We start from the raw sequence: 18,217 nt of genomic DNA on the forward strand, positions 1-18,217 counted from the left end.
ATTGGTGGTTCTCAACCAGGGAGACTGTGACCCCAAGGGAACATTTGGCAATGTCTAGAGATACTTCTGGTTGTCACAGCTAGGGGGTGCTACTGGCATCTGGTGGGTAGAAGAAAGAGCTGCTCCTACACATTCTATAAGGTACAAAACAGCCCCCTACAACAAAGAATTACCCAGCCCAAAATCTCAACCCTACCAAGGCTGGGAAACGTCGTTTTAAAGGAATCAATAACAGAAGACTTATCCAGAAAACATTAACACAATGTTTTGTTTAACTGCACAAGCAAGCTGATAACATTCTTCAAAGGTGGCTAATTGATTTTCTAAATAATAATATCAGGTGCTAGGTACTATTAACTAACTAAGATTATACTCACATCCCCATCTGCACCACTCATTCACAATGGGACTTAGGATATGCCTTATGCCTTTCTGAACCTCACAATGTTCTCTGGCCCCCAGTACACATTACCTATAGAAAAAAAGGGCTTCATAGTGACCAGCCAGCACCTGTGTGACAGAGCTAAATGAAGAATCCAGATTGTTCTGACCTCTAATTTTTCAATTCTCTGGGCTCAACAAAGAAAAAAGATATCCACCATCTACTTTAGTTTCTAGTTAACATCAATTTTGTGTTCTGCTTAAACAGCCAATTTTCATAGGTCATATCTCTAACTGTTCATGATTACTTAGTCAATCAAGATGGCATACACATTCCACTAATGGTTCATGATGATTATTCTAAGTATAGCAAGATAAATCACACATTTAGGGCAACTAAATATGTCACCGGTTTAAAAAAAAAAAATGCGAGCTGCCTTTTGAATAGAGACGGGAGGAGGTAAGGAAAAGACTCTTATAGGTGCATGCCTATGAGTCAGCAGCTATACCTTAATTATTTTTACAAAAGGTATGAGAGAAGTAACAATCAAATAACAATGTGTCACTTTTATTTCTAAAATAAGAGAGAATACAAATATTTACCTGCAAAAACAATTTCCATCCAGATGGTAACAACCTCTAGAAAATCAACTGTATTTTGGTCTGGTAGCTTAATAATGATTCTATGCCTTCAAAACATATAATACTAACCTGATGACATAATTCCCATATCCAGTAGGATCTGCCAGACCCCTATGGCCATTGACCTGCACTGGACAAAAGGACAGTGTTCCAGAAGCCAGTCTACCAGCTCTGACCCAACACAGCTTCTCCTGGACAAAAACAAAGCCATTTGCATAAGACATTGTTGCTACTCATTTGCCAAAAAATTGATATTTAATACCATCCCTTTCATGTGCTTGCTTTTTGAAAAAGTGACTCGAGAATAAACGACATGTACTTCTTATTCATCTTTCAGATTTCGGCTCAAATATCACTTCCTTAGAGAAACTTAGAAATGTATCCTCTTATACTTTTTCTTCAAATCATCTAACATTTTGTAATTATACATCTTTCTGAAAAAATAATATCTGCTTTCCTCACTTAAGGATAATTTTCAGGAGAGCAAGGACTATGTATAACTCATTATTAAACCTCAACAACTAAGACAGACCTGGGACATAGTAAGCTCTCAAAATACATGTTTGAATAAATGAATGAATAAATTTAGTAGTCCTTTAAATAAAGGTAATGCTTTTGCCTTGGTAAGACAAGTACCTCAAGCTGGTGATGATAAACTTTGGTTCATCCATTTATGGATTTCTATCTAATCTCTTTGAAAACAAAATAATTCCAAGAAGGTTAGACAAAGTTGGGACTACAGTGAGAAGTGTAGAGTTTTGTTTGCTACTCTTCAGAGATTAAACTCGAAAATGTCTCAAAAAACAATAAATTTGACTGTTAATCTTTTAAATATAATCTAAGCAATTGAGCTAAGCAACTTAGATCATAAAAACCCATAAATCCAGATGTATGTGATGGATTCCACTAACTATACACACATATATACACAATAGTCTCTGTAATCTTAAAATACAGAACTATATTCAATGGATGCTCCAATCTGCCAAATACTGCCTTATAAGCAGTATTTTCGCATCTATGTTTCCATCTTTATAAGCTTCTGATGAAAAACTAAAAAAAGAAAAATTTTCGAAATATGGTTTTTCATTTCAGAAATTTCATTGAATCCCACTCTCCCTCATGAGAAATTGTCACCAAAATGTTTTTTTAAAGATATATCATGTAAATGGCTATATTTATTCTACGTTTGGTATTTAATGACTAAAAGATGTCGACTTTATTTGTATTCCCAAAATAGGAAAATATTGTCTATCTTTTGTGATTAGTATGGGCACAAATACTTAGAAATCACGCAGTAACCAACAATATGAAGAAATGAGGTGCTACACTTTCTAGGGTAAAGAAAACATAAGGGAGTAAGCTTTCATGCTGAGATATTTGATCAAATATTCTAGCTTTTGATAAAGCATCACTTTTTTTGGTACAGTATCACTATTTATAAGATACTCTAAGGCAATTAAGGCAATAACAGACACGTTTAATTGCAGGTTAGCATTAAGACATTACAAAGATTAACAGTCAAATAAATGTGTTTTTAAAAAAAAAAAAAACAAATGAGAAAACAGATCACAACAAAACAAGCAATTAGACCAATATTAACTTCTAATTCTATAGGACACCTTTCATATTAAAGGCTCAAAGTGTTAATTAATTTCTCAGCACCTCTGTCAATTAGCCAGCATCTTCAAGCTAATTGCTGGAAGCACTTTTATCACATGTATTAAACACTGTTGTTTTTAATCCTTATTCTCAAAACATTAGAGTAAGCTCCTCAGCTTACTCTATGTCTGACATGACCTGGAATATGAAAGGACACAACAAAATGTTTCCTGAACAAACTAAACTGCCAAATTGCAAACAGTGGCTAGACAGATTGCATGTGTATGTTCGTTCACACATGACGGGGAAGAGATTTCTTAGACCAGGCCTTCTCAAAATCATGTTTAGGAGTCACCTGGGGGATCTTGTTAACGTGAATTCTGAGGCTGTATGGCTGGGCTGGGGTCTGAGAGTTCTCATTTCTAACTGGCTCCCAGGTGACGGTGGTGACCACAGTGCCCCGACCCTCAACTCTACCTCATCAAGGGTTCATTTTGTTTGGAGGGGTGAGGCTGAGTCAATATGCTAAAATACAGAACTGCCATGACAACATTAGCGAATAATGAGGTGAGCTGCCTCTGCATTTCACTCACACTCCCCTGACTTCTGGGCAGGTCCACTACAATCCAGTTAAAATAGGATTTAGGGGAGAGCAGTGAGGAAGAAAACAGAGATATTTGGAAGAGAGCAATCTGAATACTGCCACCAGTTCTTACTCCCAGAATATTTTCGGTCTTGTACCGAATCCAGAAGAAACTGTTCCAAGTACACGTAGATGTAACTACAGTTGCAATACTAGGTAGGAACGCTGATAGGGAGTGCGATTAGCTACAAGGTCGATGTGACTGCCATAATAAAGCATTGATTTTACCAGTCTCTGGAGTTGAACATTTGATATCTTTTGGCTTCCTTCTGTCTCTGGTTACATTTTTAGCAATTAATTCACGGTAGTGCAGCCAGAACCCTAATCTGGAGTACCAATGGGATGATGATATTCAGAGACCAGTTTTGAAAGTAATTCTCATCTGGTACATGGGGAACACTTTACCTCAATTTACTACCAGACATATGAAAATAACCTGTGCTAGGCCATCGTCTCAGCTCTTTGTTTTTAAACCCAGAATATTAATCAGCCTTTAGACTATAAAAGAAAGGAGTTTCTGGCCCCACTTTTGAGAACCTGAAATAGCAAAACACATGCTTTCTCCCCATTCTATTCCCATTAAACCCTAAGAATGTTCTGACTTGGACAGAAGGCCCTTTTCCATGAACCTGATTAATGTACATCTCCAAATCTTTTTTCAATCTATATCCATAGAGATCACATAAAGAAATGAAACTGAAAACAACAACAGATGTTACACACAGCTTTATGCAGTGGCTAAAGTGAATCCCATGAGCTTGCTCACATCTAGACCCAAAGACTTATACAGTTTTCGTTTTAAAAAAAGGGGGCGAGGGGGATCAGATGTGTCTAAATTTAGTTAACTTAAAGAAACTTCCTTTATTCTGGGAATCTTTCCCACTTTATTTTGCTGTCCCTTATTGTGCCTACCCATCTTATTCTTTATGGTATTACAATCTCATTTCTATAGGATAGAATAAAGGTAATAAATGGTAATATTTTTTTAATTCTTGTTTTATTTTTGTAGTTTTGGTATTGTTTGATATGGTTTAATATCTTTACTTAAAATAAAAATAAAAACTGAAAAAAATAAGGTAAATTTACTTTTGTTTTTTCTTTAAACTGCTCCAGAAAATGAAAACATCTACTCCTAACTTTCTAAGTCACGGCTATCTTGGTCCAGCTGTACTTTAAAACTGGCCACTAACCCACCATTTATTCTAATAACTCTGCCTTTATTCACGAGCCAGTGCAGAAAAATGCTACCCCTATGCCAACCTGTCCTTTCCCCTCTTTGCAGTGCCCAAGAGGATGCTCGCTCTCACCTGGCGAGTTGAGCAGCAGTTCTCTCAGTCCATGGACCTACATACAGAGAGTCCTCTCTTAAAGAGGACCTAGACTTATGGAAGTCCTAGTGCAGCACACGCCCAATAAAATTACTATAAAATATTCCATCTCGGAGAAAGCAAAGACTCTCAGGAATCCATCCACATCTGTGGCTGGGGATTCCAGACTCTGACTTCAGAACCAGGAGTCCAGCTCTCAACAAACACTCGGCTAAATTTAAAGAAGGGATAGGTCACCACCAGCATCCCGAGTAGACACTTCAAACAAACTGACCAATCCCTCCTACTCCTGTCCTGATATAGCCTAGCTCTCTGTGATCAAGGTTACAATTTTAACACATTTTTTTTTTTTTCGCAAGGAGAAATTCTGACAAGGTATTAGAAAACTGTGTTACCTGTAAAATCCCTTGAGGTTCACTCTGTCCTTTATCAGGTCAGCTGCCTGAACAATAATGATATTCCTCAGTGCTCTTCCTGCACAAGAAGAATTCTCTCCATAAATCTAAGTGGAAAAGACAAACAATCACTGAAAGTTTGGAACAATAATGTGACAATCTGTAAGCATACTATACATAAAAACCACGACCAAATCCCTAAGTTTAAGACACTTAATGTAGCTACAGAACTACAATTGCTTATTGTATTATCATTTTGCTACTGGTTCATTTATGTTATTGAGCTATTTTCCACATGCTAAACTGCTTTAACTATAATTATAAATAATTTCTTTTTACACAAAATTTTTAGAGTAAAAACACTGTGTTTTTTAAAACATAGTATTTCTAGTAATACAACAAATTGAAGAATATTTTTATTATACATTAACTCTGCCATATTGATAATGCATTCATGTAAAGGCCTTAGAAGGTGGGAAAATAATATTTTCCTATCTAGTGAACATCTTGCACCATGACACGATTTGATAGCAGGTTGCTTGCTATCTGCCTGGCTTTTAAGCTTCACTCAACTGCAGAGTTAATAGTTAATTCCAAGAATCCTGGTTTCATCTACTTCGCAATTCCATCTAGCAGATAAAAATTTCATTTAACTTCTTTTTAATCTTCTAATTTGCCTATATGAGTGTCTAATTCTTGGAGAATGAAGGAGGGTATTCTTTAGACCCAGAAAGTTCTACGTCCTACTTTTATACTATCTCTTCTCTCTACACTTGGCACCTCCCTATGGAGTGCAGTGCCGCTTCATAAAGAAGGCTAAATGGAAACGAACTGTCTTCAGAAGTAAATGCTCAGGAACGTTAATACATACTGGGTGTATGTGCTCACATCTATTTACCAGTTTCTTTCTGAACTCTTTTTGCACCTATAAAATTTTGCCCCTACAAAATATATACCTTCTCTCAAAGCAAACAAACTAGTGATATATTAAGACTTGACAGGGAATAATTCAACCCCATCTTTAAACTTCCTCAATTTTCCTGTTATCATCTCCTAAACTAATGAGAAACTGAGAAGTGTGGGAAATAACTTATTTTTAACATGTTAAAACTAAAAAAAAAAAAAAACCTAAAAAAAAAAAAAATTTTAAAAAAAAAATTTCTACAAGTCAGATGACAGAAACTATTACCATAAAAGACCTACAAGTCAGTTGACACTTGACCAGTCCTGACATGATACCAATGGTCAGTCACTCAGTCATTCAAAAAACATTTAATAAGCAGCTATCAGGCTTCATTCTAGATGCTGGAGATACAATAATGGAACAAGGCCAAAAAGGTCCCTGCCCTCACAAAGTTCATGGTCTCCAGTTATTTTAAAAATTGCAGCTCCTTATTGACTGATTGTTTAACACAACACAATCAAGGCATCCTCATACAGTGATATTCTACTATTAGATAACTATAAATATAAACAATCCAGTTTTCAGTGTAAAATATCCACTATTTTAAAAATACAATGTTTCTATCAATACAGCAAATTGAAAATATTTATGTTATAAATTAACTCTGCTATATTGCTAATGTATTCTAAAGGACTTGGAAGATAGGGAAAAAAACTTTTTTTCCTTTGTAGTAAACATCTTGAACTATGACAGAATTATTGAGACATCTCAAATACCTTCGGCTGTGTAATCCGCAGGGGAAAGAGGTGGCATGATCAGGAGCAAAGGGGACAGGTATAACTAGAGAATTCTACATCAGGATTTCTGAATTACTGTTTCATAAAATACTGTAAGAGAGAAAAGAATCATACCTGGGAAGAAGTATGTTCAAGGTATGGATTGGAAATTCTTCTCGATAGAGTCTATTTTAAAAGAAAAAAGGGAAAAATTAGAACCAAATAGAAATCTTTGTACCATAAGGGCACAATATGCGCAGTGGCAGGCCCAGCAGTTGTCCACGCCAATCGATGAGCTTAAATCTCTAGTCACAGGCCACAGCGATGGATTAACGTCCTTATTCTCATTCAGTGTATCTGGTCAACATTCGTGCCAGGAGGACAGGATATGCCATTTGAATAGCCCCCAATCTAGACAGCACGACTTTAAAAAGTACAACAGAAAGACAGGGATGTTTCTGTACTTGTCACTTTACTCTCGATCTGATTTTAATTGCATTTCTCTTTTCCTTTTCGCTTCCGCTTCCACCAGTCTAACTCAGGCTTTTATCTCTATGCTCCTGAACGGCTGCCTCAGCTTCTCCAGGGATTTCCCTGCCCTCTAGTTAAGCCCTCTCAGGCCATCCTGCAAACCTCAACTCAACAAATGTCTCTAAACCGTCCCCTGGACTTACAGTGGGTCTCTTACTGCTTCCACGCATCAATCCAGACCCCCCGGCCTGCCCTCTGGGCCCACCACAGTCTGCTTCCAACTGGTTTCTAGTATTCCCTTTCCACCTCCCTATCTGGCTTCTTTGATTTATCAAGAACTCATCAGAAGAACCTGCCACTCATACCCTGCCTCCACGCACACCACCCTCCACGTTAGCAAGCCCTCCGTCTCTCCTGACACTTCCTTGAATCCCATTAGTCTTTGAAGTTCAGATCTGTGCGATCACCTCCTGGGTGAAGCTCCTCTGATCCGCCGCGGTCCACCGGGGTTTGTCTGCCTTTGGAGCTCTTTCTTTTCTTTTTCTTTTTTGACTATTCATGTAGCAACTCCTAGGTGCTCTGCATTGTTGGCTGTCTTGCTGTGAGTGTATTTGCTCTAACTAATCCATAAGCTCCTGGAGGGCGGGCGTGCTGGCAGCTTATGCGGCTTTGCTTTCACAGCAGCTAGCACACCACCTTTCACAAAAATGTTTATTTTTCTATTTACTTATTTGTAGATACTTATATCTCTATATCAACTTAGTAATGTAGGAGCTAATTTTTCCTAACTAACAATCCAGTAAGCAGCACCATCACCCACATATGCTTAAGCACAATAGAAAATGACTATCATTTCCCATCGTGGTATAGGAAAAAGAACAGAGGAACTAACACTTACTGAGCTTCCAACCCATGTTTTAAAAGCTCTTTACACCTCTATTCCAAGGCTTGCTGTCTTTTCAGATCCCGTAGTTTTTAGTCTGCCACCTCTACTTCCTAGAACTTGCTAAACTTATAAAGCACACCCTGCCAATCATCGCCTTCCAGCATCTGGACCTTCTACCAAATCTAATCTAAGATAGAATTCCCATTCTGCCTCTTTCTCACTCCATACGCCTTCCACGCTACTTATATTCTAATTAAAGTAAAATAAATGTATAGACTCTTTACCCAAAAATGCCAATCGGTACACTCTGCTAAAGATTTGCAACAGCTTCAAAGAAAATGAAATTTATGAGACAGGCCATTTTAAATTACCCTGTGTTACATAAAACATCCACCTACCCCTTCGAGTCTAGTCTATGCACACTCCCAGTTGGCTCTTCCTAGGCCTTCTGTCATCTGAGCCCAGGTATTGTATTCACTTATTGAAATACTGAACAATTTAAAATTTGCATATCCACCAGATTTATAATTTGAAGATGAATCATGATAAGTGATTTCTTCCTCCCAGAGAGACGTTTAAAAATCAATACGGCAGGCCAGAACTGACAACCTATTACTCATCTAATGGCCCGATTCAGCTCAGAAAAGCAAATAACTTCCTATGATCTAGTTAAGAAGAAAGCGTTCAGGTAGAAACAAGTTCTAAAGAACTAGGCAGGGGCACTTTCACAAAAGTACCACTTCCTTTCTCTCTGCTGCCAACCTAAATCTGGCTATCTCAACTCTGGTTTTACACTCACACAATTCCACTTCACAGAAACCTCCCCCATGGATGGCTCCTTTGAAAAAAATGGGTAAGGCGAGTAAATAAAGCAATGGGATTCTTCCACGCTGACTGGATAACAGTGTTAGATAAGCTACTAGCCCACAGGGAATCGACAAGAGCAACAGAACAAGAAACTGCCTTGTACGGGACACACACCTTGATCTGCTGTCAGAAACTCCTGTGAAGCCCTCCCTGAAGCGGGCCCGGGGAGCTTTGTTTCACTAATGCTGGAGCACAGCAGTTTTCAAACTCAGCTGAGCTCGGGGAAGCTACTGAGCTCTCTGCAGAACTCCAAAAAGCACTGACTTGTCAAACTTAAAATAACTACCATAACTCTGTACTTTTTCGAAGGCTACTCTGTTAGTTGTGGCAAAAATAGCCAAGTGTCAAAGACTGAAAGAAAAAAAGGACATGGAGGAAGAGCCCATCCATTGCCTCATTTTTAACAGGAAAGGATTGTTGCATAATTTTATCGAGGGAATACCATGGGCCAAATTATATGAATCTAAGAAACACTGCTCTAAGTCACCTCATGAGTTCCTCTCCCAGGATTTACCTGCAGGGCTAACACCCTTGAAAATGCACCCCTTTCCATTGCAATATTGTTTCCCTAATATATAATTACTCAGCTGTTTTCATGTCTTCCTCCCATCTTTGATTCCCTCAGTGTTCTTTCTCAGCGTTCCAGGGCTTCATCTAATCACTTCCATACATTTCACATCCATGAAGCACCTACTGAGTTCTTTGCCAGGCAGTGTGGGAGCTTCCAGAAACATGCATATGAACAAGTTTCCATCCATTATTTAGGAATCCATTTACCAGAAGACATAGGATCTAAATAACACTTTAAACCCATGAATTCTCTTTCTTGACCTCACTTTCTTAACAATTTATAGTCTTGAATGGCTGGTCCATTTGCTACAGGGTGTCCTCTTTTAAATGCCTGCCACCATCATACCATCATAAATACAACACCCAGAAGAGATGATGGTTCTTTTCTCCCCCTTTATTTCCAGTTTCCTAGAATTACTTAAGTTAGGTGAAATGATGCTTTCATGGGAAACATATATATATACATACACACAATAGAGAGAAGCCTGGTAACAATATAAATAAAATTAGATTTCAATTCAAATTTATTTCTTCTCCTTTCCATTTTAATAAATCGTGAAAAACGATTCCCTAAATGACCCCAGGCAAACCTCATATTTTAAACACGTATTAGAAAATTGCCACTCTTTAATAGTCACAAATGAACTTCCAGAAAAAACAACAGCAAAACTCAAAAGGGAAAGTGGTTAGCAATCACATATTACCTTCATTTCTTTCAGTGAGGTGTCCACTAAAGTTAAACTATAATAGTGAATGAAGCTGGATCTGAACCAAGCATGGGACTCGTTCCAGAGTCACTATCTTGCTAAACTGTATGGCAGACTGACGGCACATTTTTTTATCGGCTCTTAAAGGACGTGCCTTAATCCTCACCTCGGACTGAGTTAAAGCTCTTGGTCTACCATGGGAAGAAAGAAATGAAAGGAGAAAGGCTGAATCACTTCGCTCACCACAGAAGTATGACTTGTTCTATTCAACAGGAAAACCACCAAGTTTATCGATAACTTGAGAATTCAGTTCATAACACAAATTTGTCACCTTCGGCCATTGTCTTTTTCCCCCTTCTGGTGCCGAGTTGAATAGGAAGATGTTAAAGCAGAATAAGTATACTGAGATTTCTTACAGTCCTGGGAAACCGAAAAGCTCCCTAAATAACTGGAGGGCAGATATGCTAAGAGATTATGGGGATGCGAAATACAGCACAGGGAATATAGTCGATAATATTGTAAGAACTCTGTGTAGTGCCAGGCGGGTCCTGGATGAATTAGGGAATCGCTTCGTAAATTATATAAATGTCTAACTGCTATGCTGTACACTTGAAACTAATATAAAATAATACTGAATGTCAACTCTAATTGAAAAATTAAAAATTAAAAAAGGAAAGAGATTATGGACTAGAACAATAAAGGCTGAGCTCCAGTATAGTTGTCGTAAGACTGCAGGTCCTTTTTAAGCCCCAGGACACATTCATATCCCAATCAAAGCTTGATCAAGGTTAAAAGTACAGAATTCTAGTATACTGGTGCGAGAATTACATGGTCACCATAAGTTAAGCATAATGCAAACTGGAGACAGAAGGGCAGGGCAATTCACCATGACTCTCTGCAAGCTCTGGTCACAATGCAGGCCCACAACCACTTCCCCTGGGCTCCGAGGAGTGAGCTCCCAACAGTCAGTCAAAGCCAAAGGGCCATTTGTAATAATAGCTTCTTAGCATGGCCTGGCCGCACCAGAGTCCACAATGTTCTTAAAATTACATTTTTCTATTGCTCTGTGATGTGCTAAGAAAATGGAATGACAGACAAGGTGACAGAAATGCTTGCTGAGCGCTTTGTCTTCAGCACTTTCCCATATCAGTCACTACACCCACCTGTTCATATTTTTACAGACAAGAGGCTCGAGGGCCAGAAATATTAAGAAATTTACTTAAGGTCCCAGAGCTGGAGAGTTACAGAGCCAGGACTGAAACGAAAGTCATTGATTCCAAAGCCATGCTGTAACATGCTGCATATTACTAAACAATAAAAGAGTTTCTAGTATATCCTAGAGATTCTACTAAGTATTTTACATGCAACGTATCACTCAATCCTTGAAAACCTGTGAGGTAGGTACCATTACTAATCCCTTTTTGCAGATGACAAAACTAGACATAAAAAGGTTAAAAAATGTATCCGAGTTTGCAACCTACGCCTAACTTTAATTACGGCCCCATACGTGTACCCAGGTTCAAGAAAAACTGTAAAAATCAGGGGTTGAAACTGGCAATTGGAACCTCTCATCATCCAGTTTCATCTATAAGGCTTGGAGCACTCCTCAAACATCTCCTCCCTCACACTCTTGGCTGAGTTCATAACACAGGAGAGTAGTAAGTCATCTGATCAGCAGCACTGGGCTCTGTGGCTGAGCTTCTAAGTCTGGCTGCCGTAGAACAAAGAGCCAGTGTTTCAGTAAATCCCACCTTGCACCTGTTCGTGCGGTATGTGCCTTCTATCTACCCCGGCCCAGACATAGCCCTAAGCCAAGGTACCTTCATGTTTGCAGAACAGCATATCGCCTACATACCTTCTGAAAGAACATACCCTTTTAAGGGGATCCACAGTGCTAAACTTAATTTTCACTTCCCATTATTAAAGGACTCTCTTCTAGTGTAAACATGTTTGCCCCACTTAAAAGCTTCAGTAGAAAATCAAAGTGGGTTCTAGGAATACTTATAAATATTTCACAATCTCACCTGCCTGGGGACATAAATCGGCAAAACCAGCAGCTTCTGGGAAAATATATGCAATAGGTACAACTGAAACAAACCCAAAGTGTCGACGACTTGATTTTATGCAATCCTTGGGAAAATATCTTTCTTTTCACTGTGTTTACAAACAAGAGAATATTATTTTTTGCCTAACAAGGTGAGCTTCCTTGGTTAATGTAATCCCAGAAAAGCCTTTAAATTTTAGGAATCGAGTCACTAAAGATTTGGAACAACAGTCAAGTTAACCAGCTAGTTTATCACCACATTTCACTAAATTCCTGACTTGTATTAATATCAACCCACCAGTCACACCTGGACTCCAAGAAGAATCGTTTCCACAGCAGCCAACATGAAGAAGCTCCCACTGGCTACATCTGGGACAATTTGAGCAGCAAAATAATTTAAGTATTACATTATATTCATAGAATAAAGATCCATGAGTATATGCAGATATAAATAACTAAATAAACATTTGGTGGAGGAGGGTGGCTCTTTCATAAAGAATAATTCTAATTACCTAATGCAATAAAAAGAGGAAAATAGAAAAGCACCCTTAGGCAAACACCACATTACTAAATGTTGCAGACAAGAAACATCATTGGATGCCAAAATTAGGGGACAAAAATATAATGAGATATAAGATATTTGTGAAGTGTCAAAGTGTCTCCCCGTAAGATATTACTGAGTACAGAGGAAAAAAAAAAAAACACAACCACCAGTAACTTTCCAGTGGTGATGAGCAGACGCCACCTTAACAAAGTGATCAAAGTTATCACCAATCATGAGACATGTTGACATCATGTACCTGCTGATATGACACACTGAGAAAGTCACTTTTACGGTATTTTTGTCAAAATGCATACCTGAATTTAATGTGAAAACATCAGACAACTTCAAATTGAAGGACATTCTGCAATATAACTAGCCTTACTCTTCAAAAACTGTCAAGGTTATGAAAGACCAAGAAAAACTATCCCAGATTGGAGGAGACCAAAGGAAGCTGACAATGAAGGGCAATGTGTGATCCTGGACTGAGAGAGGAACGTAGTAGGACAACCGGTAAATTCGAATGAGGTCAATATTTGAGTTAACTGAGTGTTGATGCTGGTTTTGACAAGTGTACGGTGGTTATATAAAATGTTAACATTTGGGGAAGCTGGGTGATGGTTACATGGGAACTCTCTCTGTACTATTTATACAACTTTTAAGTCTGAAAGTTAAGTCTGAAAGTAACTTATTTTAAAATAAGTTACACAGAAAAGGAACGGCCTCCTTCCTCCCTACAAATAGAGTCTTAAAAAAAACAAAAAACTCAAGTATTATTTCAAAAGACAGCATCTATTTCCTTGCCAAAAGCTGCACTGCCCTCAGCATATTATTATCTTAGGCTACGAAACAGAATGACCCTACTTGCTCCCTGCCCACTCTGACCGCTAGCATCTTCACATAAATCACATTCATCTTCCTCAGACATCTCCTTACCTATATCACCTTGTTTTTAAGATAATTATTTAAAAACAAACACAGTTTACTTTTCCTCAGCGCTCACAGACTGTGTTCCAAGACTTCACTGGAGAGGTCAGTGCCCTCAGTGTCCACATAAGCCCCGCTGCCCTGCTCCCCCGCACACTGTCCGCTCTAGCCAAGCACGTCGTCCAATTTTTACTATGCAAACCGTGTGCCTTCTCGCCCCTGCCCCTGCCATGACCTCTGCTCCCTGCATCTCTTTACATTGCCACATCCTGCCCTTCCTTCGATCCATGTAAACGCTGCATGAAGCCCACCCCAAGCCCTGAGCCTCCCATGATTTATCACTCCCTCCCAAAGCTCTAACACTTGTCTGTATTTGCCACTAAAATATAATGCCTTGAGCAGGCTCCATGTGTATGTGTATGCCATCGCTCCTCAACCAGCCTGTAAACCCCCAGAGGGAATTATAACTCCTGTGAATCTAGCACCTTCTACAGTAGAAGGAGCTGACCACTGCTCCCAGTGCCACACCGCCTCATGATCCAGACTCTCGGGCCAAGTGGTAAAGTGGGATGTTACCACCTCAAAATCTACGAAACCCACCGTCACCTCTGATATGCCACTGCTGCCACCTTCCTTTCCTTTACCAACTGTCTTAAGTGGTCACGTGCGCAGCGAGCATCTACAGAGAGCACGGCAAGGCCACATTAAATGTTGTCCACAGGTTCTCGGAAACTGCGAACTTTAAGAGACACGAAATATAAAGAAACCAATTTTACCACAGGCTAACTGATATAAACAAGAGTTAAGTTCCTATGGCATATTTCTGGTCACAGAAACATCACCAAACTCCTAAATAAAGACCCCAAACACTTCTAACATTAAACACTTAAATACAGACGAGCTACACATACATTTAAGAAAGATGAATAAAAAGGAAAGAATGAGTTTCCAACCCGCTCATTCTAGTTTAAGGTCCCAAGTGGCCGGAGCCTCTCCTGGCAGCTCAGGGCGCAAGGCGGGACCCCACCCACACCAGCATTCAGTCAGACTGGGACAGTTGGGACATGCTGGTTCACCACACATGTATCTCTCTCAGACGTGGGAGGAAGTCCCCAGAGAAAACCCACGCAGACAGGGGGAGAACGTGCAGACTCCTCCACACAGACAGTGGCCCCGGCCAGGCATCGATTCTTTTCCTTATTGATGTTATAATGAAACAATGTTATTCGAGGACCTGCTATCTATTTTATACACTGAATAATTAATGTGCTTGTTTTAAAACTTAAATATCCACTTGAATGCCAATTATTTCTTTGTAGTGAAAAACACTTCAGTTAAGTCACTTTATGTGGGGTCTTCAAGAGCGAAAAATGTCCATTTCTCCTTTTCTTTCCAGAAGTGAGCAAAAGAAATACACCTTGGAACAACCACCTGTCTTGCCTTCTTTGGCTCTGGAAATAAATTAGTCTCCTACATGTTTCTTGTCAATCTGTACATATATTTTTGAAAGCTGCAAAACAACAAAGATGATAAAATACAGTCTTCTAGTCACTAGTTCTAGTTTTTATTTCTCAATTACTCAACTAAGACATACAAAGAACCTCAGAACTGTATCACTGCAAAGGACATTTTGAGGTGACCTGGCCCCTTCCAAAGCCTTCATCTAAACCACGTGAGTCAGGTGGGAACCTTGATAAGGGGTCGGGAAACTACGGCCCACTGCCGAACCCAGCTGCCACCTGTTTTTCATAAAGTTTTATTGGAACACAGCTGTGCCCATTTGTTTACATACGGTCTGTGTTTTCCTGCCAAAAATAATCACTATCTTGCCCTTTACAGAAAAAGTTTACCAATCCTGGTCTAGATTATCAAATTTTACAGAGCTGGAGGTGCTCTAGAATCTCACTGGCAAAATATTCCAGTGCTTAACCAGTAATTGATACAATTTTATTTTCATTTTGAACCAAATGATCTCTCACTGCAATTTAAGATTATTTCCTCCAAAACTGTTTAATGCACATTTCCATGTTCACTTACATGTTACATGAAAGCAAGAAATGAATCAAAACAACTTTTGGCTCCCAAGATTAAAACAAATAAAAAAAGAAGCAATGAGTTTTACTAACTCCTTTTAAACTAGGAACTTCCAGTCTATACCATAATATAGACAAGTCTAAACTACACAAAACTGATGTTAAGGGCCAAATACACAAAAGGTCTGGTCGGTGCAAGAATATGTGGTTTCAAACATCTGAATCTTGCACAGTGTTCTCCCTACCTAGAATGCTTTTCTCCTCGTTCATTTAAGTTTTCATACAGTTTATGTTTAAATGTATTCATATGCTCAAATCTCCTGTTAAAATTTCTCTTATGTACTTCCAAAGCACTTTAGATTCCAGATATTTATTTACATTTGATTTCCTCTAATTCGCTCTAAGAATCTTAAAGATAGGATCTCTATTCCACTCGTATTTTATAAATGTCCACAGCATCTAACATGATGCATTGCATACAATTAAGTATCGCTGCATACATTTAATTCTTATCAAACATTTGGAGAGGGGAAAACATCCAGCTCTTTCAACACCTTCCTTAACTCTTTCCATCTTCTTGAATTTGCAGCTCCTCACTCTGTGCATTGCACCTTCTTCCCTGGGAGCCAGCCTTGCGTGGCAGTTAAGAGCCAAGCTCTGAATTTACATCATTAGATTCAAATGCTATCTGTGCCACTTAAAAGTTATGTGTCCTCAGACAAGTTATTTAACTTCTTTGTGCCTCTGTTCCCACCTCTTTAAATGGGAGAAATAAAATCTACTCATAAGGTTGTTGTAAGGATTAAATTACTTAAAACAGTGGTTCTCAAACTTCAGCATGCATCAGCGTCACCTGGAGGCTTACTGAACCAGATGGCTGAGCCCCATTCCCAGGCGTTGGGGGTTCAGCCGGTTGGGAGAAAGGCCTACAAATCAGCTTTACTAACAAGTTCCCAAAGAGTGTTGATGCTGGTGAACTACACTTTGAGAAGCACTGACTTAAAAAAAAATTATAAAAGAGCTCAGAACAGTGCCTGTTGTTTTATAAATGCCCAATGAGTATTAACCATTATTGAGCTCTCAGCAAACTTTACTTATTACTATGTACACAAATGTGGGTCTTCTCAATCACACTGCAAGCTTCTCAAAGGGATAAGATTGTATCTTTTTCATCCACATCCCTAGAACATGGCAGAGTGCCTGTGACAAAGCAAGGCCAGCAGAGCAGTGACAGAATTCTCTGACTCTCACCCAAGGTTCCTTTTGGCTGGAAGAGAAAATAGGATTTTCGTGAAAGAAAGCATGCCCAGGAGTTTCACATCAAGTGTCTTTTGGACATAGTCTCTTTCGTTTACCCACTGGACTCATGAGGGTTGGGCCCCATTTCCCATACTTGGGAGTCTGAAGAGCTAACTCAGGATCAATCAGCTTTATAAGGTTCTGAGGACCATGGTCCATCCCCAGATGGGTACAGAATTTCTTTGGGGTTCTGTCACTGGTAACAACCTGCAACCATCACTGTTTAAAATTCCAGGTATAGTCTGTCCTTACATAAACAAAAGTTTTACCTGGATACTACTAACAGGAAATCCTGCCGTTCATTCTAAATTAGTACTGTCTCCTGGTCATTACTACTTACTGTCCTTAGTGCTCCCAAATCTTTTAATAATTCGTTTTAGGATTTGAGAGGATCTATGTTAATCTTAGCAGTCTACAAAATCACACACACAACTTACAAAATTCATGACACCTGCAATACAGGGTTATGACACAGACCCTCCACAATTTTGCAAATAATCCTAACAGCAGTACTGGGATCCCACACGTGGACTTTCAGTATCATGGAAGATTGCTTTTCTAGCTCCCCTGAAGTCAGTTAAAGCAGGGGTTCCCAAAGCAGGGGTTCCCCCTGGCTATGGATTTGTACGGGTCTGTGGCCTGTTAGGAACCGGGCCACAGAGCAGGAGCTAAGTGGTGTGCAAGCGAGCAAAGCTTCATCTGTATTTGCAGCCGCTCCCCAGCACTAGCATCACCACCTCAGCTCCACCTGAGATCATCAGGCATTAGATTCTCATAGGAGCTTTGGTCCCTGGTGCCACAAAGTTTGGGGACTGCTGACTGTTGAAGCAAATGGGAACTCTATTACTGCCTATCTTGTGCAATTCCAGTTTTAAAAATTGTTTTCTTGATGGAGGTAAGAATACTGTCGTCTTATCGGTCTAGGCCTTCCTTATTTTCTTGCTTTGATCATCCAGAAAATTGTCGGCTTTGTTGGCCTTCACTTATTTAATAAGCCCTCAGTTAGCTGGTGCTTGAGTCTTACAGGCTTGTGAAACGTTATATATCCTGGGTCACATGTCCCGCTTCCTCTTGTGCACTTGTCTTTTTAAAATGAGGTCCACTGAAAGCTCACTTTATAGCCACACGAGTTTCTTTCACTTCCTTTTACTTTTCTAATATATTCCAATGGTAACACTATAGGATCTGAATTTCAATCACA

The 18,217-nt window shown here is 39.2% G+C and overlaps 1 protein-coding gene across 1 annotated transcript in view; it reads right to left on the reverse strand.

The window, feature by feature from the left end:
• Positions 1-18,217, reverse strand: part of RAPGEF5 (Rap guanine nucleotide exchange factor 5) — a 272,187-nt gene that overhangs the window by 182,342 nt on the left and 71,628 nt on the right. The window contains exons 3-5 of the mRNA XM_025046811.1: positions 6,807-6,857; positions 4,992-5,098; positions 1,093-1,214 (exon numbers count right to left, since the gene is read on the reverse strand). Coding sequence (XP_024902579.1) covers positions 1,093-1,214; positions 4,992-5,098; positions 6,807-6,857 — 280 coding nt within the window. The remainder of the gene's footprint in view (positions 1-1,092; positions 1,215-4,991; positions 5,099-6,806; positions 6,858-18,217) is intronic.

The sequence above is a fragment of the Pteropus alecto genome, unplaced genomic scaffold, assembly GCF_000325575.1.
Source record: "Pteropus alecto unplaced genomic scaffold, ASM32557v1 scaffold21, whole genome shotgun sequence".
NCBI classification, from domain to species: domain Eukaryota; kingdom Metazoa; phylum Chordata; class Mammalia; order Chiroptera; family Pteropodidae; genus Pteropus; species Pteropus alecto.